At 44.4% G+C, this 26069-nt stretch overlaps 1 protein-coding gene across 1 annotated transcript in view; it reads left to right on the plus strand.

The window, feature by feature from the left end:
• LOC126302892 (uncharacterized) overlaps window positions 1-26069 on the plus strand; it is a 223198-nt gene that overhangs the window by 90066 nt on the left and 107063 nt on the right. The window contains exons 3-4 of the mRNA XM_049991748.1: window positions 9153-9311; window positions 25578-25869. Of these exons, the coding sequence (XP_049847705.1) occupies window positions 9153-9311; window positions 25578-25869 (451 nt within the window). The remainder of the gene's footprint in view (window positions 1-9152; window positions 9312-25577; window positions 25870-26069) is intronic.

Genomic DNA, 26069 nt, shown 5'->3' on the forward strand with positions numbered 1-26069 from the left:
CTTCTATTAAACCTGCAAAGAACAAAATGTCACAGAAGTTAGCCCTTTTTCCACATGCGACTATTTTGGTTTGAGAAGTGAAGGGAATTATGTTCAAAATTCCATTAGATTGATAACTTAAGCAGACAGCAGAATTGCATTTAAAAAATGTAGCAGTGAATGTATTCGAACTCGCGACGTTTACCGTTACGATATGAGCTGACACATAGCTAAAGCGCGTCCAGAAGTCAACAACAATTTCCCCAGAAGTTTCGCATTCCACAGTGCTTTGAGCTAATACATATGTTCGGATATAGACTTCTGAGAGGCAGGCAGTTACAGCTTTTCTTTTGCACTGCACAACGTTTCTGCATCCTGCACTGTTGGCAGTTTTGTGTAGGTGGCAGGTACGTGATTTTATTTTCGTGATTATAAAATAGAGTCGAATGTATGCACTAGGTAGCCGAGGCAGTTAGTCCATGGCAATTTGGTCAACCAAGTAAATGAATGTACTGAACATGCTGCAAACCACTACAGGGAGCCTGTCCATCAAAATTCTCATTAAGTGTGGAGCAACGTTGTTATGATAGAAAAATGAGTCACAGAGAAGAGGATTGGTGGTCTGTTGTATTGATGATAGGTTCATATACTTATGGTGTGAGATCGATTCCAGCTTCTGCTGATGATGTTTGATAAGGTGAGACAAATTCTATTCTCTTCTGGCTACGCCAAGTGAAGAAGGTATAATGGCATTGTGGTCTGAAATTCATGTTAATCATGATATTCCTTCTCTGCCATGTAGACGTTAGGTTGAACCACAATAAAGTCAGGAGTCGCGACTCGTAGAACTCTATCACCAGTAACCTTTCTTATGCCAGTTATTTATTTCAAATGACGAAACAAACGCTATGTACGGTCAAATAAAATGGTTCAAATGGCCCTGAGCACTATGGGACTTAACTTCTGAGGTCATCAGTCCCCTAGAACTTCTTAAACCTAACTAACCTAAGGACATCACACACATTCATGACCAACACAGGATTCGAACCTGTGACCGTAGCAGTCCCTCGGTTCCGGACTGCAGCGCCTAGAGCCGTAGGTCCACTGCGGCCGGTTTCTTTGTGTGCAGTCAACAACGATATGTTAGGGGTTCTATTCCTAGTCAGCACTGAACTCTCCGTAATATTATTTCTAGTTCCAAGATGCCCACAAATCATTGCTGGTGTAACAAACCCATATTTGACGTTCGTTTTCTCTAGACTATAAGGTGCCAGGTTGTAGTCCTGGGAAGGAAAAAATTAATGTTTCGTCTCCTCATTTCAGTTAGAACATCTAGCTACTGCCGAGAAAATCCTATATGTCACAGTTGATTGTGCTTCGATAACATTCCGATTAGGTTCTGGGTTCGATTCTCTGTCCAACACAAAGCTTTACCTCACGGCATTTCAAGTAAGTTAGTTGTGAAAAAGCAATATTTAACATCTCTTGTAGTTCGTTAAGAAGGACAATAGATGCTGGGTAGGAATATGCGTCCGTTAAAAATATTTACGTTTTGTAATTTAAAGTTGATATTTGCTGACTGATACTGTCTAAAATTGAGGTATATCACTCTGTGTATGCATAGTCAGGAATGACTTTTAGTTTCCGTCAGGCATGAAGTCTTTGCTTAGTCTGTATGATCTGGGTTTGAATCCATATGCAGAACGAGACAGTTCGTCGTGTCATTTGAAGTTCATACATATTCTCAACAAGCTGCTCGTGAATAACTTAAATTTTTAATGTAATTTTGTGTTAGACAATAAGTACAGTAAGTTACTTTGAAGAGGAAATCATGGATACGACGAACTTACTAGGTGCATTACCCATCTGATGTAATAATGAGAGTGGTAACATTTCAGGTATGTCATTTATTGTAATAAATGTGAGCTTACAAACCTTAAGGACAGTCTTATCTGTGATAAGGTGTTCCCTGATATTTGTGGTATCGTGGTATTACTTTACATCTTGAGTTATTGCGATACAGAGCAGTGCTTTCTAGTGGTGAATTGTTGGAATCATTTTCAATAGTCCTACGACTGTACCGAGGGCCAATTAGAGGACCTGCTAGACAGCTGCGTTATGTGGGTTGCATGCGAATCAGGCGAAATTGCAATTCAGGTCATTCGGATACTTTGGAGCACGACTGTACCTATTAAGTTTTCTTTCCGGTGTGTAAAGGCTGAATGACTACTCACAACAAAGCAAAAAATTTTATCGTAGTCATTCAGTCGTCCAGGAAAGACTTCTGAGTTTTCAAACCAATCATACAGCATAGGGCGACTACCAAACCCCAACATGCTAATTACATTTCCTGAAATTCAGTCTGTCTACATCCTCTGTTGTGCTGCTACAAACACCATTCTCTGACGACATTCTTCATTCTGGTAGAAATGTTCTGAAGTATTTTATTTGGCGAAAGATGAAGCGCCAACTTGCAGCCTGTACAGAATAATCCTGAAAATAGGATGGGTAATCGAGTTCATAATGAAGACTTACAGATTAGAAGTCATGAAAATTATGGAAGTAATCGATTGACAGCATCCATCCTCAGGTATCAAGGAATCATAATCAGGTAATGGAACGAAGTGTGTGGTAGTACAGAAACTAAGAAGCTAAACACTGAATGGTTGCAGGTATCTGGAATTCTTTATGTCATTAGCTACAACTGAAAACATTATTTACAGATATTAACATCCATAGCTTTAATCCTGATTCGCAGGGCAATTTGCAACACATTGTTCATTATTTCTGGCCCTGTAGATTACGAACGACTATACAAAGGGTGTGACTAAAATATTGGTCAAAGGTTTTGCTTCGGACGAGAGTTTTTCGTCAGTCAGTACCATACTAGTCTTGTAACGTCCCCTTAGAAAATTTATGAATGACTGTGGTAGTAAATGTCTACGTTATTTGATACAAAGACAGCTGAGTAAAACGGAACGTACTCAGACATTTCTCTCTTTACTTATTCTGATCATCACTAAACTGACACACTATATTTTTTAGCGCAACGCAATCAGACTTTCAATAATCCCTACAAAAGAATGGTCCTGACTATCAATAACCTATAATTTTCATGAATAACTTACCTCAATAAAATCTTCGTTAGTCGATCTACTGCAATACAGCGAGCTTCAATACTGGCAGATAAATAACAGATTCTAATTACTGAAGGCACTAACTACTGATAGGCATAGTTAGCAAATGAAAGATTCTGATAGAGAAGAAACAATGTAACAATGTATTTACCTTAATAGTGTTCAAAAGTCATATATACATAAAAATTCATGACATCCAACTTCATAAATTTCCTTTTTCTGGTGCACCCACGACCAGATCGTCTGCTTATATTAACCTCTCAAGACTCTGGCATCTCTCTCTCCACATCCACCACAGCTGGCGGCTCACCTCCAACTGCGCAACGCTACGCGCTGTTCACATCTAATTGCACAAGACTACTAATGTGAATATTCCAACAATGAGTCCAACCCGCCACAGACTGCACACAGCATAGAGAGTGATTTACATACAAAGCACTACGTGGCGTTGCCAACATAAAAACCTAATCAGCCTACTTACACTCTAACTGTGTTGTTCAGAAGTACAGTGCAATGTGCTTTCGGTCATGCATGTCCGCAGAAACACTGCTTCGTACACTCCTGGAAATTGAAATAAGAACACCATGAATTCATTGTCCCAGGAAGGGGAAACTTTATTGACACATTCCTGGGGTCAGATACATCACATGATCACACTGACAGAACCACAGGCACATAGACACAGGCAACAGAGCATGCACAATGTAGGCACTAGTACAGTATATATCCATCTTTCGCAGCAATACAGGCTCCTGTTCTCCCATGGAGACGATCGTAGAGATGCTGGATGTAGTCCTGTAGAATCGCTTGGCATGCCATTTCCACCTGACGCCTCAGTTGGACCAGCGTTCGTGCTGGTCGTGCAGACCGCGTGAGACGATGCTCCATCCAGTCCCAAACATGCTCAATGGGGGACAGATCCGGAGATCTTGCTGGCCAGGGTAGTTGACTTACACCTTCTAGAGCACGTTGGGTGGCACTGGATACATGCGGACGTGCATTGTCCTGTTGGAACAGCAAGTTCCCTTGCCGGTCTAGGAATGGTAGAACGATGGGTTCGATGACGGTTTGGATGTACCGTGCACTATTCAGTGTCCCCTCGACGATCACCAGAGGTGTACGGCCAGTGTAGGAGATCGCTCCCAACACCATGATGCCGGGTGTTGGCCCTGTTTGCCTCGGTCATATGCAGTCCTGATTGTGGCGCTCACCTGCACGGCGCCAAACACGCATACGACCATCATTGGCACCAAGGCAGAAGCGACTCTCATCGCTGAAGACGACAAGTCTCCATTCGTCCCTCCATCACGCCTGTCGCGAAAACCACTGGAGGCGGGCTGCACGATGTTGGGGCGTGAGCGGAAGACGGCCTAACGGTGTGCGGGACCGTAGCCCAGCTTCATGGAGACGGTTGCGAATGGTCCTCGCCGATACCACAGGAGCAACAGTGTCCCTAATTTGCTGGAAAGTGGCGGTGCGGTCCCCTACGGCACTGCGTAGGATCCTACGGTCATGGCGTGCATCCGTGCGTCGCTGCGGTCCGGTCCCAGGTCGACGGGCACGTGCACCTTCCGCCGGCCACTGGCGACAACATCGATGTACTGTGGAGACCTCACGCCCCACGTGTTGAGCAATTCGGCGGTACGTCCACCCGGCCTCCAGGATGCCCACTATACGCCCTCGCTCAAAGTCCGTCAACTGCACATATGGTACACGTCCACGCTGTCGCGGCATGCTACCAGTGTTAAAGACTCCGATGGAGCTCCGTATGCCACGGCAAATTGGCTGACACTGACGGCGGCGGTGGACAAATGCTGCGCGGCTAGCGCCATTCGACCGCCAACACCGCGGTTCCTGGTGTGTCCGCTGTACCGTGCGTGTGATTATTGCTTGTACAGCCCTCTCGCAGTGTCCGGAGCAAGTATAGTGGGTCTGACACACCGGTGTCAACGTGTTCTTTTTTCCATTTCCAGGAGTGTATTTCTGAACAACACAGAAACTGAAGCATCGCATATATCTGCTGACTCTGGGCAAGCGACTCTCAATTAACATTTCTCCCCTGTCCGGGAATAGACATACTGTGTCGGTCAATTTTATGTGTTTGTGTTGTAAAGATTGTTAACGGGTCTGTCCTTATGCCAGGCATTTGTGTTGTCTGTGAATGAGTGAGCGCTGGTAACATTTATGGTTCAGGTTTCACCATGCAAATTTAATGTATGTAATGTATCGCCAAGAAGTGTACACAGGACATAAGTGTGTAATAAAATTTGATTGCAAGCTTGCTGCGGCATAAACACAGTATGGTAGCAGTGGATTGATTATAATGTTTCGGATCAATGTTTGTGATAAATAATCTTATTATGTAATTCAACCGTTCTGGGCTCCTCATTCGGCGTTCATCCTCAATTCGCTCTTAGGCTAAAAATGTTGGCAGGGGAGTCTAGATACGCCTGTCGATGTTGGTCTGTTGAATTTCCAGTCAAAACGGGACCGTGAATTTTATATAGCTGTTAGTTATATGTGGCTCATATTCTGCAGAGAGAGACACTTTTGCTAATGTGAAGGGGGTCACCGAGAGGTTCTAGGCGCTACAGTCTGGAATCGTGCGACAGCTACGGTCGCAGGTTCGAGTCCTGCCTCGGGCATGGATGTGTGTGATGTCCTTAAGTTAGTTAGGCAGAAGTAGTTCTAAGTTCTAGGGGACTGATGACCTCAGAAGTTGTCCCATAGTGCTCAGAGCCATTTGAACCATACTGGAAACGTGTGGGCCTGCACGGTATAGCGGGTTATTTGCCAATATGTCGAGCCTTGTATTTTGTCATCAAGGTATCCGTTGAGTTAGCTAGTATTTGTTGTATTCTCGTCATCGCCCATCAGGTATAATTAATTCACACTTTATCAAATCTTTTGAAATTGCTGGTCTCGTTTCCCATTAGATAAAAGAAAACAGCTGAAATTACGGTTTTATTCTTTTTTGAATGGAAAATGTGTTATGAAATTTTTTTAAAAAGTTAAATTAGTAGACCACTTAGCTACGAACCTTATGCTCACAGGATCTAATCCTGTCTGGGTAATTACTTTCCAATCTGTTAAAAAAAAGTAAGCAGTAGGTGCTAAATCCGTTAGTTTATTAAGCACCTTCAAACCTCCCATAATAAGATTACAAAAAAGTGGGTTAGTGTCTTTTATTAGTAATAAAATGTCTTGGGTCGCTGGTTCTAACCTGGGCTCTGCTTCATTTTTGAATAAAAATCAACAGCAATGACAGCTGAAGACTTCCAGCATAAGAAATCAAGTCAGCCTCGTTACGCCAGTGGCCTTGCCAAAGACGGTGGACAGGCGATGGTGGTTCAGGACCCTCTCTTATCCTAGGAGTGGGAAACTGCCTCTATAAGATGGAAGAATTAGTAGTTATCAACAGCATTAGGATGTAGAAGGTAATGAAACCACTGAATTAAAGACACATAATGTGCATCCACAGGAAATGTGGCGTGTAACTGAAAAAGTGCCATCTCTGTCACTGCATTAGCAAAATATTTGGTTGAAACGGTTCAAATAGGTTGAAATGGCTCTGAGTACTATGGGACTTAACTGCTGAGGTCATCAGTCCCAAAGAACTTAGAACTACTTAAACCCAACTAACCTAAGGGCATCACACACATCCATGCCCGAGGCAGGATTCGAACCTGCGACCGTAGCGGCCGAGCTGCTGCAGACTGTAGCGCCTAGAACCGCTCGGTCACTCCGGCAAAAGATTTCAAACTAATCCGCCATTCGGATCTCGCAGAGGGGACTGCCGAGTGTGAGGAGACCATGAGAAAGGTACTGATTATCCATCTTACGACTCTGCTCAGTCCAGATGCAGTGAGGGTCAGTGAAGTGACGTAGAGCCTGGACATCTGACACTCACCCATTATTTGGCCATTTTCAAGCACCGTCTCGCTTCAAGTCCAGAAAAAGTTTTGTAAGGGTCTATGTAAAGAAAAACATCACAAACCAAAGGCTAAGACACTTGGAGAAAGAGAGACTGCTCCTCTAGGCTGGAGACAACCAAAAGAAGAACTACCTCCTGGTGATAAAGAGAGCTGGTGTGCCTGGAAGTCCCTCAACACATTACTAACTGGTGTTGGGCGGTGTAAAGAAACTCTTGAAAAATGGGGAACAGGAACCCCATGTTGGTCTGTCTCGTGCATAGATGCCCACTCCACGCTGCTGCAGCTGCAGTATGGCTGTCTGCATCACTGAGGCACGCACGCCTCCCCAGAACGGTGAGGATCTTCCCGTTAGACAGTGGAGGTGAAGTCGGGATTGGAGTAATTTAGTTTACATTGTCGAATATCTTCCTTAGTGCAGATTCTCTGTATTCTCCGTTGCACTGATAATGGCCAGGTAAAATTTGATACTCTGATATCTATATGTCTACTTAATCGTATTGATCTTCTCCTTATATGCTTGTATAAGATTCATAAATTAGTTATTTATATCTGTAGATACACAGTTAAAACTTAATGAAGCCGTTACCAATGGGTGTAGCTATTCGAAACAGAGGAAATTTATTTCAGATTCTTTGTAGGCATTTTGCATGTAGCCCATGGTGACACTAGCAACATGGAAGCAAGAGACCGTGTCACGCCCAAAATTTAGGTCTAGATTTCAGAGAACGCAGTGCCGCCATGGCAAGGACGACGGATTCAACGTTTTGGTAGATGCTGATTCGAAAGTGTGCAGCGCCTTCCGTTTCACTATTCTTGCAAACGATGAAAATTCTGAATTTTATTTTTCGTTTTCTGTACTGCTTATCGAAGTACCGGTAACCGTCGTCTGCAGTCACGTACCTCCACTACAGCGATTTTGGGTTGGCCCCTACAGTGGGCCCCGTACTGTGTGGACTCTGTCCGTGTCGCCCGCTGGCCTCCCTCGCCCTATGTTGCTGTGACGACCAAAGCCGGTCTGTCGGAAGCGGGAAGCTGCTCAGACCACAAACGGGATGTTAGCTAACCGCTGACCGCTAACCGCATGCTGTTAGAGCGAGGACATGACGCACTTCCGCCCCCCCCCCCACACACACACACGTAAACGCCTGGAGTATTTCTGGCGCACATCCGCAATGGTCCACTTACCAAAATACGACTTGAAGGCGAGAAATCGCGATCCTGCAATAGTAGTTTCCCACTAATCGACAATTTATGCCAAACATGGTAATAAGAGACGGCACTATTGTCCCTTGGTGCACAAAACAGGCCACTGTTGCAGAAGAAAAGAGAAATAGGTATGGGAAATTTAAGACTATGCAATATCAGCAAGATTGGTGATTGTTTATAGAAACACAAAATATTGCGCGGACTTCATTGCGGCGTGTTTTTAATAGTTTTTACAACGGATCTTTTGTCTTCACATCTGCAAAAAACCCACCATTGTAAACACGTCGCCAACACAGGTCGCGCGAACGTTTTGACGAGGCTTGCAACCGGCAGGGTTAAAAACGAACTAATAGACGTCCACCATTTAAAATAAAAATTTGTTGAAGCTATGTTACAACAAAATAAAGCTCTTCACATTCTAAAACAGTTTATCTGCTTAAAGGAAAGAATAATTTCGAGGAGTGAACGTTGTGTTGTGTCACAAATTAGCAAGTCAGACATCGACACTGTACTCGTGTGTACTGCTATTCTTTGTTTCAGCTGATACAGGGTCAGTGATTTAACAAGTAGCTGTGTTCACCATACTGTGTATCGAGCTGTGGTAGATATTAGTTCTTATCAAGCAACACTTCTAGCGAACGTAGTACTGCATAACGTTCACTGATAGGATCACAGACAAGTTTACGGGGAAATCTAGTGAACAAACCGTCGACGTCGATGTAGCATTTCGGCGTACACCACTATTGGTAGCTGCAGTTACATCCTGTGTTATTCACGTCCCTCCGGTTTACACACGTGAGCGAACTGACATTGATCATAGTGTATGAAGCTCCACAGGACGCCATCCTACGTGGAATGCTTCCTACTGCAAGTCTGCGTTAACTGAGGCCGGCAGGCAGCCGCTCTAAGACGGCGCAGCGCTCTGCCCCCGGCCGCCCCCACACCAGAGGCGGCGCCGGCCTCTGTCACCCCCGTGTGGGGGCGGAGCGGCGCCCAGGCGCTGACGCTCTGCCTCCGGGTCTCCGCGGCAGCTCGCAGGGCGGCGGCGCCTGCCGTCCAGCTGCTCCAGCAGTCGTGGCTGCACTGACTCCAGCTTCTGCTGCTCTGACACACACACACACACACACACACACACACATATATCTCGTATAATAACTCGGTAGCAATATTCAACAACAGTAGCTCATTCCTTCACTAACACAGGAAGGATACGAGGTGAAAATAATACTTGATTTACGGTTGAAGCCCGTCTTGGTACTAAATATCTGAACAGCTATTATTTCCTTTTGCAACGCAGAATCAGTCAAACTTATATGCCGTTCCGCCACGTACTCTTAAACTTTCCATGATTATATCGTGCTATTCACTTCAAGAAACTTACTGAAGAACGAATTCAACTCAAATGAAAGACAGAACAGCCAAAGTAATGCTCTTCAAGTAAGCAAAACCTATATTCTCATTACAATGTTCATACGACAAATCACGGTCAAATACTTTCGTCACAGAGTCCAAATGTTTCCTCTGCATTCAACGATGAATGTAACTACACGTGAGCTACGTAAGTTTTACCTGACTGTCTGCTGACAGTCTCTTGCTTTATTACCAGAAAAGGATGTTTCGTAATATTAACCAACAAAACTCGAATTTTCCCCGATCATTCTTCATGAATATTCCATATATATGTGAGGAGTAAGCTGTCGCCCTTTTAGAGAACTGCCACACAAGGTGGACGTGCTGCGTCAGTCGTGCTGCTGTCAGTGGTCACGTCAACAGTCTCACACTCACAGAGGAGCTTCTGCACGTCTACACAGCACTGACGCCCGTCGTATTCCAGGGGCAGCAATGGCAGATAGTACAGCTACCACATCTCAGACAAGACAGCTCGTGAGACCAGCCGCGTCAACACAAACTGTTCCGAACTATGTCTTAGTGTGAGACTACGGGCACCCACACTTCTGGCTCGTCTCCCCACCCCCCACACTCCACACACACACCATTGCTTCGACGTGAAGTGCTTGACTGGCGCCACCAGAGCTTCACCCGGAAGAGGAAATGGCGCGCTATGGTCTTCAGCGACGGCAGCAGATCCTCCCTGCGTGCAAGTGACGTTCGGTTTTGCGTACGATGCAGAGCTGGTGAGTGATACCTCAAAGAGTGTACTCTTCCAAAACACACTGGCCTTTCCGTTCCCCTATGTTTCTGGAGAGGACATAAAAAGTGTTGTTAAACATGTTCTTTCCCTCTTCTTGTAACAGGAAGTTGGTGTGTTGTTGCAAGAGGATAATGCTCGCCTACATACTGCTCTTCAATTTCAATGTGCCGTTTAAGACGTGTGGCAACGTCCCTAGCTGGGACGATCTCTGGACTCATCTCCAGTTGACCATGTGTGGGATATAATGGGGCAACAAGTTACAGGTGCGACATGTCAAGCGAGAACTCTTACACAACTGAGTGGCACAGCATATCCCAGGGCTGCATTCGCCATCTGTACGATCGACTGCTATTGGTCTGTATGTGTTACCATTTCACGTACTCCACATGCAGAGTTGCAACAGTAAATCTTGAGCTAACCTCCAAAAGCATCTACTTTTTATTCATGCACTGTATTAGCAACCGTGAGTCGCAACATTTGCAGACAATAATCCTATACTGTCAGACCATCATAGCACATCTTCTACCTCTAGTCCACGTTCACCATACACATAAAATCACGAGTAACTTCTACTTAAAATAGATAACTTTTCTGGCCGTTGTGGCCGAGCGGCTCTAGGCGCTTCAGTCCGGAACTGCGCTACCGCTCCAGTCGCAGGTTCGAATCCTGCCTCGGGCATGGATGTGTGTGGTGTCCTTAGGTTAGTTAGGTTTAAGTAGTTCTAAGTTCTGGGGGACTGATGACCTCAGATGTTAAGTCCCATAGTGGTCAGAGCCATTTGCGCCACTTTTTGAACATAACGCGGAAATGTCAGTGGAAGCCTTGTAGGCTTGTTTTAGTTGTAATCCTGATCTGGAGACAATTATTTGCAACCCATAGAGGGTGTGGGGTTACAATCTCTGACGTCTAGTTTATAATCAATATGTATTAATGGAGAGTAATTTGAAATGGCAATTCAGATTTTCCAAAACTAGTCATCACTGTACAACCAATTGCTATTTCGGCAAATAAAGTTTTTGTTTCAGAACACTTTACCATTTGAAGTTACAGAGCGTCTTCTACAAGACTGTCTCTGTGCCAGTTGCAGGGAAGTAAAAAAGGAATTTGCTACTTTACAAATTATTGAGATAACTTCTGGAATCTGTAGATGTATGATTCTGGAGCAAACAACCTCAGGTACATCAGTCCATCAGTACCCCATTAAGCCACCAGGAGCACCTGCGTTGTGCACAGTTAAGATGGCTGCTTTCACTGGTGCCGAGTGTGCTCACTGTGGGTTATGGTTCAGTGAGGCGAGCGCTGCAAAAAACTATTAGCTGATTCTACGCTGCTGTTGCACAAGTTACGGCCTATTTGCTGCAACGAATGTGGGAAGAAATTGATTACCAGTGAGATTTTTTCAGCATCATGAATGGTTGTTGTTTTTGTTGTGTTCAGTCCTGAGACTGGTTTGATGCAGCTCTCCATGCTACTCTATCCTGTGCAAGCTTCTTCATCTCCTGAGACTGGTTTGATGCAGCTCTCCACGCTACTCTATTCTGTGCAAGTTTCTTCATCTCCCAGTACCTACTGCAACCTACATCCTTCTGAATCTGCTTAGTGTACTCATCTCTCGGTCTCCCTCTACGATTTTTACCCATCACGCTGCCCTCCAATGATAAATTTGTGATCCCTTGATGCCTCAAAACATGTCCTACCAACCGATCCCTTCTTCTAGCCAAGTTTTGCCACAAGCCTCTCTTCTCCCCAATCCTATTCAATACCTCCTCATTAGTTACGTGATCTATCCACCTTATCTTCAGTACTCTGCTATAGCACCACATTTCGAAAGCTTCTATTCTCTTCTTGTCCAAACTAGTTATCGTCCGTGTTTCACTTCGATACATGGCTACACTCCATACAAATACTTTCAAAAACGACTTCACGATACATAAATCTATATTCGATGTTAACAAATTTCTCTTCTTCAGAAACGCTTTCCTTGCCATTCCCAGTCTACATTTTATACATTTTATATCCTCTCTACTTCGTCCATCATCAGTTATTTTACTTCCTAAATAGCAAAACTCCTTTACTGCTTTAAGTGTCTCATTTCCTAATCTAATTCCCTCAGCATCACCCGATTTAATTTGACTACATTCCATTATGCTCGTTTTGCTTTTGTTGATGTTCATCTTATATCCTCCTTCCAAGACACTGTCAATTCCGTTCAACTGCTCTTCCAAGTACTTTGGCGTCTCTGACAGAATTACAATGTCATCGGCGATCCTCAAAGTTTTTACTTCTTCTCCATGGATTTTAATACCTACTCCGAATTTTTCTTTTGTATCCTTCACTGCTTGCTAAATATACAGATTCAATAACATCGGGGAGAGGCTACAACCCTGTCTCACTCCTTTCCCAACCACTTCTTCCCTTTCATGCCTCTCGACTCTTCAGACCGCCATCTGGTTTCTGTACAAATTTTAAATAGCCTTTCGCTCCCTGTATTTTACCCCTGCCACCTTTAGAATTTGAAAAAGAGTATTCCAGTCAACATTGTCAAAAGCTTTCTCTAAGTCTACAAATGCTAGAAACGTTTGCCTTTTCTTAATCTTCCTTCTAAGATAAGTCGTAAGGTCAGTATTGCCTCACGTGTTCCAACATTTCTACGGAATCCAAACTGATCCACCCCGAGGTCCGCATCTACCAGTTTTTCCATTCGTCTGTAAAGTATTCGCGTTAGTATTTTGCAGCTGTGACTTATTAAACTGATAGTTCGGTAATTTTCACATCTGTCAACACCTGCATTCTTTGGGATTGGAATTATTATATTCTTCTTGAAGTCTGAGGGTATTTCGCATCTCTCATACATCTTGCTCACAAGCTGGTAGAGTTTTGTCATGACTGGCTCTCCCAAGGTCGTCAGTAGTTCTAATGGAATGTTGTCTACTCCGGGGGCCTTGTTTCGACTCAGGTCTTTCAGTGCTCTGTCAAACTCTTCACGCAGTATCGTATCTCCCATTTCGTCTTCATCTACATCCTCTTCCATTTCCATAATATTGTCCTCAAGTACATCGCCCCTGAATAAACCTTCTATATACTCCTTCCACCTTAGTCAAATCAAAAACAAAATTACACTTTTATTTGAAACTTGAGGTTCTTTGCTACAAAATGACACATCAATCCATTCTGTAGTTTCCTCAGTATATATCTGTATTATTCTAAAGCCACTAGTTCCTTTTTAGCACACCTTGTATGTTTAGTATCATCAGTGCGCAATTTTCAGGTTCACTACTGTTGACGAAAGAAAAGCTCTGTTCAAACATAATGTCTTTGAACCTCAGCCGTAGTCACACTCTTTGGTTCGTTTACATCCTGAGGAACAAGTGGGAGTTGTTGGCTGTGGCAAAGTTTGTGTGTTGCTGTGTGATCAATCCAACTGGAAAACAGGGACTAGATTGTCCAGTGTGGCTTATGAGCAATGGGTAAACTGGTGGATGTTAATTGCTGGAAGCTGACCTTGCAGGGTAAGTAATTCTGGATACCTCACCACATTCTGTGCTTTTTTTCTATCGTCTTTTCTGTCTTCCCACGAGTACATTTAGAGATTAGAACAGTTATGTGAGGAGTGACTGGTCTCGTGACATTCGAGGCGTGAAATATCTCATGTGATAAACTTATTAGTTTATGGGAGGCACTGCCCAGGGCAGGCGGGCTCCAGGAAATGTTCTGAGACCCCCTTCCTCAGTAGCGCCGGTGAGGGGACAGCGGCTACTTATATCTACTTTGCTTTCTTTTCTATGCTCAAAAATTAAAAATTTAATAATTTTCCTTTTCGAAATTGTACACATGATGTCATGAAGTAATTAATTACAGCTGTATCTTATACAAAACAAGGATTGAATACCTCCACGCGGCAGTGTACGGGCAACGGTTGCCTGTGCAGCCAGCCATCACTGTGAGGCGGGGGCCGTTGGTGTCGGCTGAGTCCACTCAGCGGAGCACTAAGGTCCGCAAAAAAATACCAGATGTCGGACGCTGGCTGTCCGATTATAGCCTAGGAAGAAAAAGAGAAAATGCGGCTTTTGCTGGTGTCACAGATAACTCGGTTAACTCGCATCGGTTTCCCAGGACGTTTACCACGATTCCGTAGCCCTGGCGACTGCCTCGACAGTGAGCTCTCAGCCAGTCGCACCGCCCCCCCCCCCCCCCCCTGTCTGAGAGAACGGCGCCGGCCGCCACCGAAAGTCCTCGTGAGTCTCCGGGATACCGACACCGTGCCGCCGACTGCGTAGTTTCACGCGCCTGCATTTGCGGCATTCTTAGTGGTCACGGAAAGCGAGCTGCCAGCAGTTCACACCACTCAGAATCCCGTGAGTCGACCGTCTGACGCCAATCAGCTTTTCAGATGCTTTTTACATAACATGCAGCAAGCAACTAGATCTATCGGACTTTCTTGATTGTAGCTACCTCCGCGATTTTCCATGGCCTATTTCTAGACATACATTATAAATGAGACATAAACACAGAGCCACCTTTGGAGTCGAAAGTTATATAACTTCTTCTGCTAGTTAATGAGGATCTTGGGCTGTACATCAAACAAGAGTATTTCAGGGTATGGAGACAAACTTATGAATCCATGTACTCTGCATGTCAGCAGGTGACAGTTCAAAGGGCTGGAGGCACTGTCATGGTATGGGGCGTGTGGGGTTGGAGTGATATGGGACCTCTAATACGTTAAATACAACTCTGATGGGTGACACTTGCGTAAACATCCTGTGTGATCACCTACATCCATTCATGTAAATTGTGCACTCCACCGGAATTGGGCAATTCTAGCAGGACAATGCGACACCCCACACGTCCGGAATTGTTACAGAGTGGCTCCAGGAACATTCTTCTAAATTTAAACAGTACCGATGGCGACCAAAATCCCCAGATGTGAACATTATTGAGCATATCGGGGACGCCTTGCAACGTGCTGTTCAGAATTGATCTCCACCCCATCCTACTTTGACGGATTTATGGACAGTCCTGCAGGATTCATGGTGTCAGTTCCCTCCAGCACTACTTCAGACATTAATCGAGTGGGAGCCACATCGTGTTGTGGCACTTATCCATGCTCGTGGGGCCCGTACACAATATTAGTCAGATGTACCAGTTTATTTGCCTCTTCAGTGTATATATGTGTGCATGTGTCTATGACTGGTTTTTTCCCGTCTATTGCTGCTATTCCACCAATATTATTTTCACATACAGATAGCAAACAGAAAAGAAGAAATGTTTGACTGGGAAAACAGAGTCCTTATTAGTTTTTAATCTGAAGGTGGAATTAAATGTAAATGTGATACCGGTACACAATTAAATGGAAGAAAACAGATTGATGTTAGTTTAAAAATGTATATGGAATTAAATGTGAAATATTATATGTGATTAAGTGGGATACGAAATGTGCATAACAAAAAGTACACATCGATCATTTTCTTACAAAAGAAGTTTCTTAACTGAAAAGCCATTAGTTATTGTTTTATTATATCATTGTTATTTCGGAGAAAAGAACGTTATGCCTACAAACGACTAGCCAGATGCAAATAATGAAAAAGGAGCATTTCCTTAAATCAATATTGTAAAATGTGGTTAGTTACTTACTGTGTGGTGCGTTACACATGTCTTTCCTGTCAGCATAAAGTATGTTCAATAGTAAACTTCTAGGTAAAAAAAAATTGGAATTGATAAAATTATGTACAGTCATAGCAGTTTCATAACACATTACCACTGAGTTACAGTAAGTATATATATTTCATCGTAACATTAAGATGCCGACTCCCGCTGGCCACACGCTTTGACGTGACATCTCCCTGGCTGCTTTTCTGTGTGCACCACGAGCTGTGGGGCCAGCACTACCGTGCAGGCACAGGCTGGGTGGGGAGCTGGCTGCCCCCCCCCCCCCCCCCCTGCAGGTCGCCGCCTGCTCGCCACCACCAGTGGCCACGAGGGGCCGCAGCGGCAGCTCTGAGCAGGTCTGCCAGAGTGCGGCTTCCCCACAGAGGCGTCTCGCGCCCTGACAACGGCGACAGTGCTGGAGACTTTCGAGTATGCACTGGCTCTTGGGATGTTTATGTGCAATTGAGTGGTGACGATTGTGATGCCCTGGCACGGAAAGAAAGAACACTCTATTTCGTATTCTTTTTATTTACATATGTACATTTTATACCCATTGAGTGGAGCAATGTCTTCCGAGAAGTTGCTTTACATGAGTCTTAAATTCGGCTTTGTACAGTATTCAGTCCTGCAAGTCAGTCAACATATATGTTGTTGTGTTGTTGTGGTCTTCAGTCATGAGACTGGTTTGTTGCAGCTCTCCATGCTACTCTGTCCTGTGCAAGTTTCTTCATCTCCCAGAACCCACTGCAACCCACATCCTTCTGAATCTGCTTAGTGTGGTCATCTCTTGGTCTCTCTCTACGATTTTTACCCTCTACGCTGCCCTCCAATACTAAATTGGTGATTCCTTGATGCCTCAGAACATGTCCTACCAACCGATCCCTTCTTCTGGTCAAGTTGTGCCACAAATTCTCTTCTCCCCAATTCTATTCAATACTTCCTCATTAGTTATGTGATCTACCCATCTAATCTTCAGCATTCTTCTGTAGCACCACACTTCGAAAGCTTCTATTCTCTTCTTGTCCAAACTATTTATCGTGCATATTTCACTTCCATACATGGCTACACTCCATACAAATACTTTCAGAAATGACTTCCTGAAACTTAAATCTATACTCGACGTTAACAAATTTCTCTTCTTCTCAAACGCTTTCCTTGCCATTGCCAGTCTACATTTTATATCCTCTCTACTTCGACCATCAACAGTTATTTTGCTCCCCAAACAGCAAAACTCATTTACTACTTTAAGTGTCTCATTTCCTAATATAATTCCCTCAGCATCACCCGACTTAATTCTACTACATTCCATTATCCTCGTTTTGCTTTTGTTGATGTTCGTCTTATATCCTCTTTTCATGTCACTATCCTTGCCATTCAGTTGCTCTTCCAAGTCCTTTGCTGTCTCTGACACAATTACGATGTCATCGGCGAACCTCAATTTCTTCTCCATGGATTTTAATACCTACTCCAGATTTTTCTTTCCTTTCCTTCACTGCTTGCTCAATATACAGATCGAATAACATCGGGGAGAGACTACAACCCTGTCTCGCTCCCTTCCCAACCACTGCTTCCCTTTCATGTCCCTCGACTCTTATAAATGCCATCTGGTTTCTGTACAAATTGTAAATACCTTTCGCTCCCTGTATTTTACCCCTGCTACATTCAGAATTTGAAAGAGAGTATTCCAATCAACATTGTCAAAAGCTTTCTCTAAGTCTACAAATGCTATAAATGTAGGTTTGTCCTTCCTTAATCTAGTTTCTAAGGTAAGTCGTAGGGACAGTATTGCCTCACGTGTTCCAACATTTCTATGGAATCCAAACTGATCTTCCCCGAGGTCGGCTTCTACTAGTTTTTCCATTCGCCTGTAGAGAATTCGCGTTAGTATTTTGCAGCTGTGACTTATTAAACTGATAGTTCGGTAATTTTCACATCTGTCAACACATGCTTTCTTTGGGATTGGAATTATTATATTCTTCTTGAAGTCTGAGGGTATTTCGCCTGTCTCATACATCTTGCTCACCCGATGGTAGAGTTTTGTCAGGATGGGCTCTTCCAAGGCCGTCAGTAGTTCCAATGGAATATTGTGTACTCCGGGGGCCTTGTTTCTACTCGGGTCTTTCAGGGATCTGTCAAACTCTACACGCAGTATCGTATCGCCATTAGCATCCACATCCTTACATTTGTTCTCTAGCCATCCCTGCTTAGCCATTTTGCACTTCCTGTCGATATCATTTTTGAGACGTCTGTATTCCTTTTTGCCTGCTTCATTTTTTTTTTATATTTTCTCCTTTCATCAATTAAATTCAATATTTCTTCTGTTACCGAAGGATTTCTACTAGCCCTCGTCTTTTTACCTACTTGATCTTCTGCTGCCTTCACTACTTCATCCCTCAAAGCTACCCATTCTTCTTCTACTTTATTTCGTTCCCTCATTCCTGTCAATTGCTCCCTTATGCTCTCCCTGAAACTCTGTACAACTTCTGGTTCTTTTAGTTTATCCATGTCTAATCTCCTTAAATTCCCACCTTTTTGCAGTTTCTTCAGTTTTAATCTACAGGTCATAACCAATAGATTGTGGTCAGTGTCCACATCAGCCCCTGGAAATGTCTTACAATTTAAAACTTGGTTCCTAAATCTCTGTCTTACCATTACATAATCTATCTAATACCTTTTAGTATCTCCTGGCTTCTTCCATGTATACAGCCTTCTTTTATGATTCTTGAACCAAGTGTTAGCTATGATTAAGTTGTGCTCTGTGCAAAATTCTACCAAGCGGCTTCCTCTTTCATTTCTTTGCCCCAGTCCATATTCACCTACTACGTTTATTTCTCTACCTTTTCCTAATACCGAATTCCAGTCACCCATGACTATTAAATTTTCATCTCCCTTCACTATCGGAATAATTTCTTTTATCTGATCATAAATTTCTTCAATTTCTTCGTCATCTGCCAAGCTAGTTGGCATATAAACTTGTACTACTGTAGTAGGTGTGGGCTTCGTATCTATCTTGACCACAATAATGCGTTCACTATGCTTTTTGTAGTAGCTTACCCGCATTTTATTTTCCTGTATTACCCCTATTTGATTTTGTGTTTATAACCCTGTAGTCACCTGACCAGAAGTCTTGTTCCTCCTGCCACCGAACTTCACTAATTCCCACTATATCTAACTTTAACCTATTCATGTCCCTTTTTAAATTTTCTAACCCACCTGCCCGATTAAGGGATCTGACATTCCATGCTCCGATACGTAGAACGCCAGTTTTCTTTCTCCTGATAACGACATCCTCTTGCGTAGTCCCCGCCCGGAGATCCGAATGGGGGACTATTTTACCTCCGGAATATTTTACCCAAGAGGACGCCAACATCATTTAATCATACAGTAAAGCTGCATGCCCTCGGGGAAAAGTACGGCCTTGCTTTGAGGCGTTCGCAGTACCAGCACAGTAAGGCTGTTTTGGTTAGTGTTACAAGGCCAGATCAGTCAATCATCCAGACTGTTGCCCCTGCAACTACTGAAAAGGCTGCTGCCCCTCTTCAGGAACCACACGTTTGTCAACAGATACCCCTCCGTTGTGGTTGCACCTACTGTACGGCTATCTGTATCGCTGAGGCACGCAAGCCTCCCCACCAACGGCAAGGTCCATGGTTCATTGGGGGAGGATCAACATATATATGGATAGATATACCATCCCTGACTTCTGCTTCAGTGCCCTTGATACTAATAGGCTCTCCTGGCACTGTGAGAATACATGCATTTATACAATGCCCCTCATACTGTCAGATGCCTCTATGTGGTCTGTCTGTAGCAGTCGGTAACACACCGCATAACTCATCCAAATTATGCACACTCGAATGATTTGTTTAAATGCTTGTGTTCCCTGAACTTAATTCACTCATAGCTTCCCTGCATGTATCCACTGTTGAAACCCTCCTCCCACACATTTTAATATCAGATAATGATTGAAATACACCACATTTTGTTGACATCTATTTCGTATACTCCGTCATGCTACACAGATAGTCCTGTGCTATCAAAAACACGTCGAAAATTGTCTACTTCTACAGCCATCCCAAAGTCACTGTCGGGTTCTGAAGCTACATTCACACATTTAGATAGACTGACAGTGAAATTATGTGTGTTGGTCAAAAGCGGTACACTTCTGCAACTTAACTGAGACTTGAGCGCGCGACCGCTACGACCGCAGGTTCGAATGCTGCCTCGGGCATGGATGTGTGTGATGTCCTTAGGTTAGTTGGGTTTAAGTAGTTCTAAGTTCTAGAGGACTAAGGACCTCAGCAGTTAAGTCCCATTGTGCTCAGAGCCATTTCAACCATTTTTTTAGACTTGAAGAAGCTCTGTTTAAATAGTAGAAAGACTTAGGTCTGGTAAATCTGGAAGGCAGTCTCTGGCTTCCTGCTGCGTTCCAGCTGGAGTTAGTTGCCCTGCTGAAAAAGTAAATAGGTATAATGGAATATATTGGGTTTTTGGCTCATCCCTGCTGATAGCACTTTGTCATGTTGTTTCCACTACTATATACAGACCTGAAATGATCCTTATTGGTCGAGAGCAGTGTGGGGAAGGGGAATGTAGGGGGATTGGAGTGGGGAGGGAAGGGTGAGCGGACAGGAGGGTGACATAAGCAGTTGTGTCTGCTTTAATATAACACCAGAAAAACGTACTGACAGTTACTCAGGCAGCGCTTTGGCTCACAACCCACAGTGATCCTGTGCTACAGTGCCTTACTGCAGTCTGTTAACGAATGAACGAGCATACAGAATAAGTTTCTAGATATATGAGTGGTACGAAAACTGCTTAATAACAGAGCACCTTACTTTGTACACGGCACCGAGTGTTAATGAGAGACAAAAGTATCCCGAGAGTGCTTCAGAACATAATCTGACAGACAGGATGAGCTGATGATGCCGTGGTGTACGGGGAGGTATAATTGTTGATTGACTGTAGGAGGGTACAAGATGACTTAAACAAAATTTCTAGTTAGTAAGATGAATGGTAGTTAGCTCTAAATGTAGAAATATTCGAATACAGCATTAGCAGTGCGCTGCTTGACACACTCACGTCGATGAAATATCTAGGTGTAACGTTGCAAAGTGATATGAAATGAAATGAGCATGTATAGGTGCAGCAGACAATGTGAATGCACGACTTCGAGTGGAAGAATTTTAGGAAAGAACGGTTTATCTGTAGAAGACAGAATATAGGACACTAATGCAACCCCTTCTTGAGTGTTATTGGAATGTTTTGGATCTACACAACGTCGATGCAATTGAACTGTGCAGCCAGAGTTGTTATCTCAGGGTTCTAACAACATGCTAGTGTTGTGGAGGTGGTTTTCCCTGTAGGGAAGACGATGTTATTTTCTAGGAAAACTGTTCAGGAAATTTAGAGAAACCGACATTCGAAGCTGAATGCAGTTCGATTTCACTGGCTTCAACGTCCATTTCACGTAAGAAGCACTGAACACAGAAATTAGGCTGTCTGTGGAGGCATGGTGAAGAAAAGGGATCTACAGAAGATAAGATCCAACAAAGAACAAATTATAGAAATGCTGTCACTTGAGTTTCTAAACACATGACGAGACAAAGACCGACCTGATACTGTCAACGACTACTGGAATATGCTGAAAGAAGGGATCATTAAAGCAGGACAGCAAGATGCAAGAAAGATTTACCAAAGGTTAAATAATGAACTGCGAAGAGAAACAGAGCTGGCTAGGAAAAATTGGCTAAAAGAAGAAAGTGATGCAACTGAAGAACTGGACAGGAAGGGAAGATACGGCTTACTATGCAACAGAGTAAAGACTATGACATGAGATCAAAACAGGAAGTGCTACTATGGAAATTTTGAGTAAAGGGGAAGAGGTAGTGTACAAAGATCGTGATGATGTCCTCCAGTGATAGCAAGAATATCTAAAAAGCTATATGACACAGATCGCAAAACCAGAAACTCTGGAACTTGAATTACTCAACAGTGTGATTGATCACGAGAAAGGACCAACCATCATAATAGAAAAGGTAAAGTGTGCCATAGCTGTAATGAAAAATGGTAAAGCAGTCGGTACAGATACAATACCGAGATAAATATTAAAATGCTTGAACCAAGATGGAATAAGAGAAATATTGAGGTTATGTAATAAAATATATTACAGTGATGAATGGCCTGAGAACTTCCTGACAATAATAATGATTCCATTACCGAAAAAACAAGGACCCAAGAAATGCAGCGAGCACAGGAAAATCCGCCTCATTTCACATGCAACCAAAGTAATGGAGGAGAATGTTGGCGAGGAGCAGTTTGGCTTCAGACGGAACACGGGCACCAGAGATGCAATAGGGCTCCTACGAATCGTGGGAGAAAGGTTTATCGAAAAAGGAGGAGACCTCTATATGTGATTCATCGATTTAGAAAGGGCCTTTGTCAATGTGGCTTGGGACAAGCCTATTATGAAGGACAATAGAGTGAACCGGAAAAGCAGAAGACTTGTAACTCATTACACCTGAATCGAAGAGCCTTAGTTAAGGAGAGGGGAGAAAGTACAAACTCGATTGGACTAGGAAAAGGAGTAAGACGAGGATGCCGTCTATCATCTACCCTTTTCAACCTGTTCTTGGAAAATATGCACTTTAGGTGACAAAGGAGCAGAAAGTGGAGGAAGAAGAGTAGTGTGTTTGAGGTTTGCTTCTAGCCACAGGGGAAAAGAATTACAGGATTTAGTGGACACCATTCAAGCTAACGGAAAAAAATTATGCAATTAAAATTAACACAAGGAAACAAAATTTTGGCACTAGGGGGCAATAAAGATATAAAAATTATGCTGAATGGAGAAATATTACAACAGGTGGAAAATTTTAAGTATCTTGGAAGCAGGATAGACACCAACTGGAAGTGAAGCACAGAAATTAAAATAAGGATAGCAATGGTAAAAGAGACATTTTATAAGAAAAGGGAATTTTCTGCACCAGTCTGGACAAAGAACTGAGGAAAAGACTCATAAAATGTTTTGTATGGAGTATTCTTCTATATGGCCCTGAAACATGGGGTTTGAGGAAGAAATACAGAGAAAGGCTGGAGGTTTTTCAGAAGTGGGCATTTCGGAGTATGGAAATAATAGCAAAAAATGAAGAGGTTCTGAGAAGAGTGGGAGAGAAAAGACAGTTACTAGATGTTACAAAAAGAAGAAAATGAAATGGAATTGGGCAAATATTAATACAGGATGACGGACTGATAAAAACAGTTTCAGAAGGTTATGTAGAAGGGAAAAGGAGGCCAGGAAGGAGGAGATTTCAGATACTGGATGACGTGATGGACAGTACAACATACAGCAGCCTTAACAAGGAAGCAATGGATAGTAGAAAATGGAGAGGCAATGGACCTGCTAATATAGCAAATAACTAAATAACTGATGAGGATGGAGGTATAAAGAGAGTCGCTTTTCCCTCGCTGTATTTACGAGCGTAAGAGGAAAGAAAATGACTAGTGATGGTGCAAGGCAACTTCCACCAGGCACCATATTGTGACTTATGTCGTTTGCGTGGAGATTTAGACTACATCTACATCTGCAGCAATACTCCACATGCCATATGGCGGTGTGTGGCGGAGGGTGCTTCTAGCATCACCAAGTGACAGTCTCCTTGTCGCATCGTCTACGTGTTCTGCACACAAAACAGTCTTTGGCTCGTCTTCACTACATGATTTACTACACTCCTGGAAATGGAAAAAAGAGCACATTGACACCGGTGTGTCAGACCCACCATACTTGCTCCGGACACTGCGAGAGGTCTGTACATGCAATAATCACACGCACGGCACAGCAGACACACCAGGAACCGCGGTGTTGGCCGTCGAATGGCGCTAGCTGCGCAGCATTTGTGCACCGCCGCCGTCAGTGTCAGCCAGTTTGCCGTGGCATACGGAGCTCCGTCGCAGCCTTTAACACAGGTAGCATGCCGCGACAGCGTGGACGTGAACCGTATGTGCAGTTGACGGACTTTGAGCGAGGGCGTATAGTGGGCATGCGGGAGGCCGGGTGGACGTACCGCCGAATTGCTCAACACGTGGGGCGTGAGGTCTCCACAGTACATCGATGTTGTCGCCAGTGGTCGGCGGAAGGTGCACGTGCCCGTCGACCTGGGACCGGACCTCAGCGACGCACGGATGCACGCCAAGACCGTAGGGGACCGCACCGCCACTTCCCAGCAAATTAGGGACACTGTTGCTCCTGGGGTATCGGCGAGGACCATTCGCAACCGTCTCCATGAAGCTGGGCTACGGTCCCGCACACCGTTAGGCCGTCTTCCGCTCACGCCCCAACATCGTGCAGCCCGCCTCCAGTGGTGTCGCGACAGGCGTGAAGGGAGGGACGAATGGAGACGTGTCGTCTTCAGCGATGAGAGTCGCTTCTGCCTTGGTGCCAATGATGGTCGTATGCGTGTTTGGCGCCGTGCAGGTGAGCGCCACAATCAGGACTGCATACGACCGAGGCACACAGGGCCAACACCCGGCATCATGGTGTGGGGAGCGATCTCCTACACTGGCCGTACACCTCTGGTGATCGTCGAGGGGACACTGAATAGTACACGGTACATCCAAACCGTTATCGAACCAGTCGTTCTACCATTCCTAGACCGGCAAGGGAACTTGCTGTTCCAACAGGACAATGCACGTCCGCATGTATCCCGTTCCACCCAACGTGCTCTAGCAGGTGTAAGTCAACTACCCTGGCCAGCAAGATCTCCGGATCTGTCCCCTATTGAGCATGTTTGGGACTGGATGAAGCGCCGTCTCACGCGGTCTGCACGTCCAGCACGAACGCTGGTCCAACTGAGGCGCCAGGTGGAAATGGCATGGGAAGCCGTTCCACAGGACTACATTCAGCATCTCTACGATCGTCTCCATGGGAGAATACAGCCTGCATTGCTGCGAAAGATGGATATACACTGTACTAGTGCCGACATTGTGCATGCTCTGTTGCCTGTGTCTATGTGCCTGTGGTTCTGTCAGTGTGATCATGTGATGTATCTGACCCCAGGAATGTGTCAATAAAGTTTCTCCTTCCTGGGACAATGAATTCACGGTGTTCTTATTTCAAATTCCAGGAGTGTATTTGATAGTTCCTATTTAAGTTGGCCTTAATTGTAGCCTCTTGCCATTTAGCTGAAGTGGCAACCTTTGGGTTTGTGTGTCTCATCGAGTAAAACAAATTCAAAGGATTCCTTTTAGTTCTCCTGTGTATGACGTAACACTTTTCATTATTTAGAATCAACTGCCACTTTACGCACCGCATCGATACTTCCTCGAAAATCATTTTACAGTGGGTTTTGATCTTCTGATGACTTTACTAGATCGTAAAAGAGAGCATCATCTGCAAGCAATGGCTGTTCAGATTGCCTCCTAAATCGTTTTTATAGATTAGGAAGAGCAGGACGCCTACAACACTTCCTTGCGGAAGCCCAGATATCACTTTTGTTTTACTCAGCGACTTTTGTGAATCGCTACCAGGCAGACAGGAGTACGGATGAGAGAAGCCACGCAGACTTCCGCTGCGCTTGCCCTCCTGTGGAGCCCGCGCTGCCAGCTGACGCGCACGGCCTCTGCCTGTCTGCTCCCCAGTGTCGGCAGCGGACAATGCAGCCGGCGGTGGTCGTCGCCGCGCTGGCGGCTCTGTTGGCTTCAGACGGGACGGTGCTGGACTGCGTCTGCAGCCACCTCCGCGACGTCACTGGCTCCGCCAGCATCTGGGGAGCGAGTGCCGGAGAACGTTACATCTGGTTGCACTACTGTGAATATCCCGGTAAGTGCTTCCTCGTGCAGTACAGATCGCCAAGACCTCATGTACAGTGCAGTTTTCGCACGCTCACAGGCGGCGTGGTTTACACGTGCTGTTATCAAAGATTATACGCTTTCTCACTCGACAGTTTATTAGGGGCAAACCGCATTTCGTTCTCAACATTTTCGGTCAATGAACTCTGTAGCATCCTATTGCGAGTGAGA

This window comes from Schistocerca gregaria, unplaced genomic scaffold (genome assembly GCF_023897955.1).
Source record: "Schistocerca gregaria isolate iqSchGreg1 unplaced genomic scaffold, iqSchGreg1.2 ptg000180l, whole genome shotgun sequence".
In the NCBI taxonomy this organism is placed as follows: domain Eukaryota; kingdom Metazoa; phylum Arthropoda; class Insecta; order Orthoptera; family Acrididae; genus Schistocerca; species Schistocerca gregaria.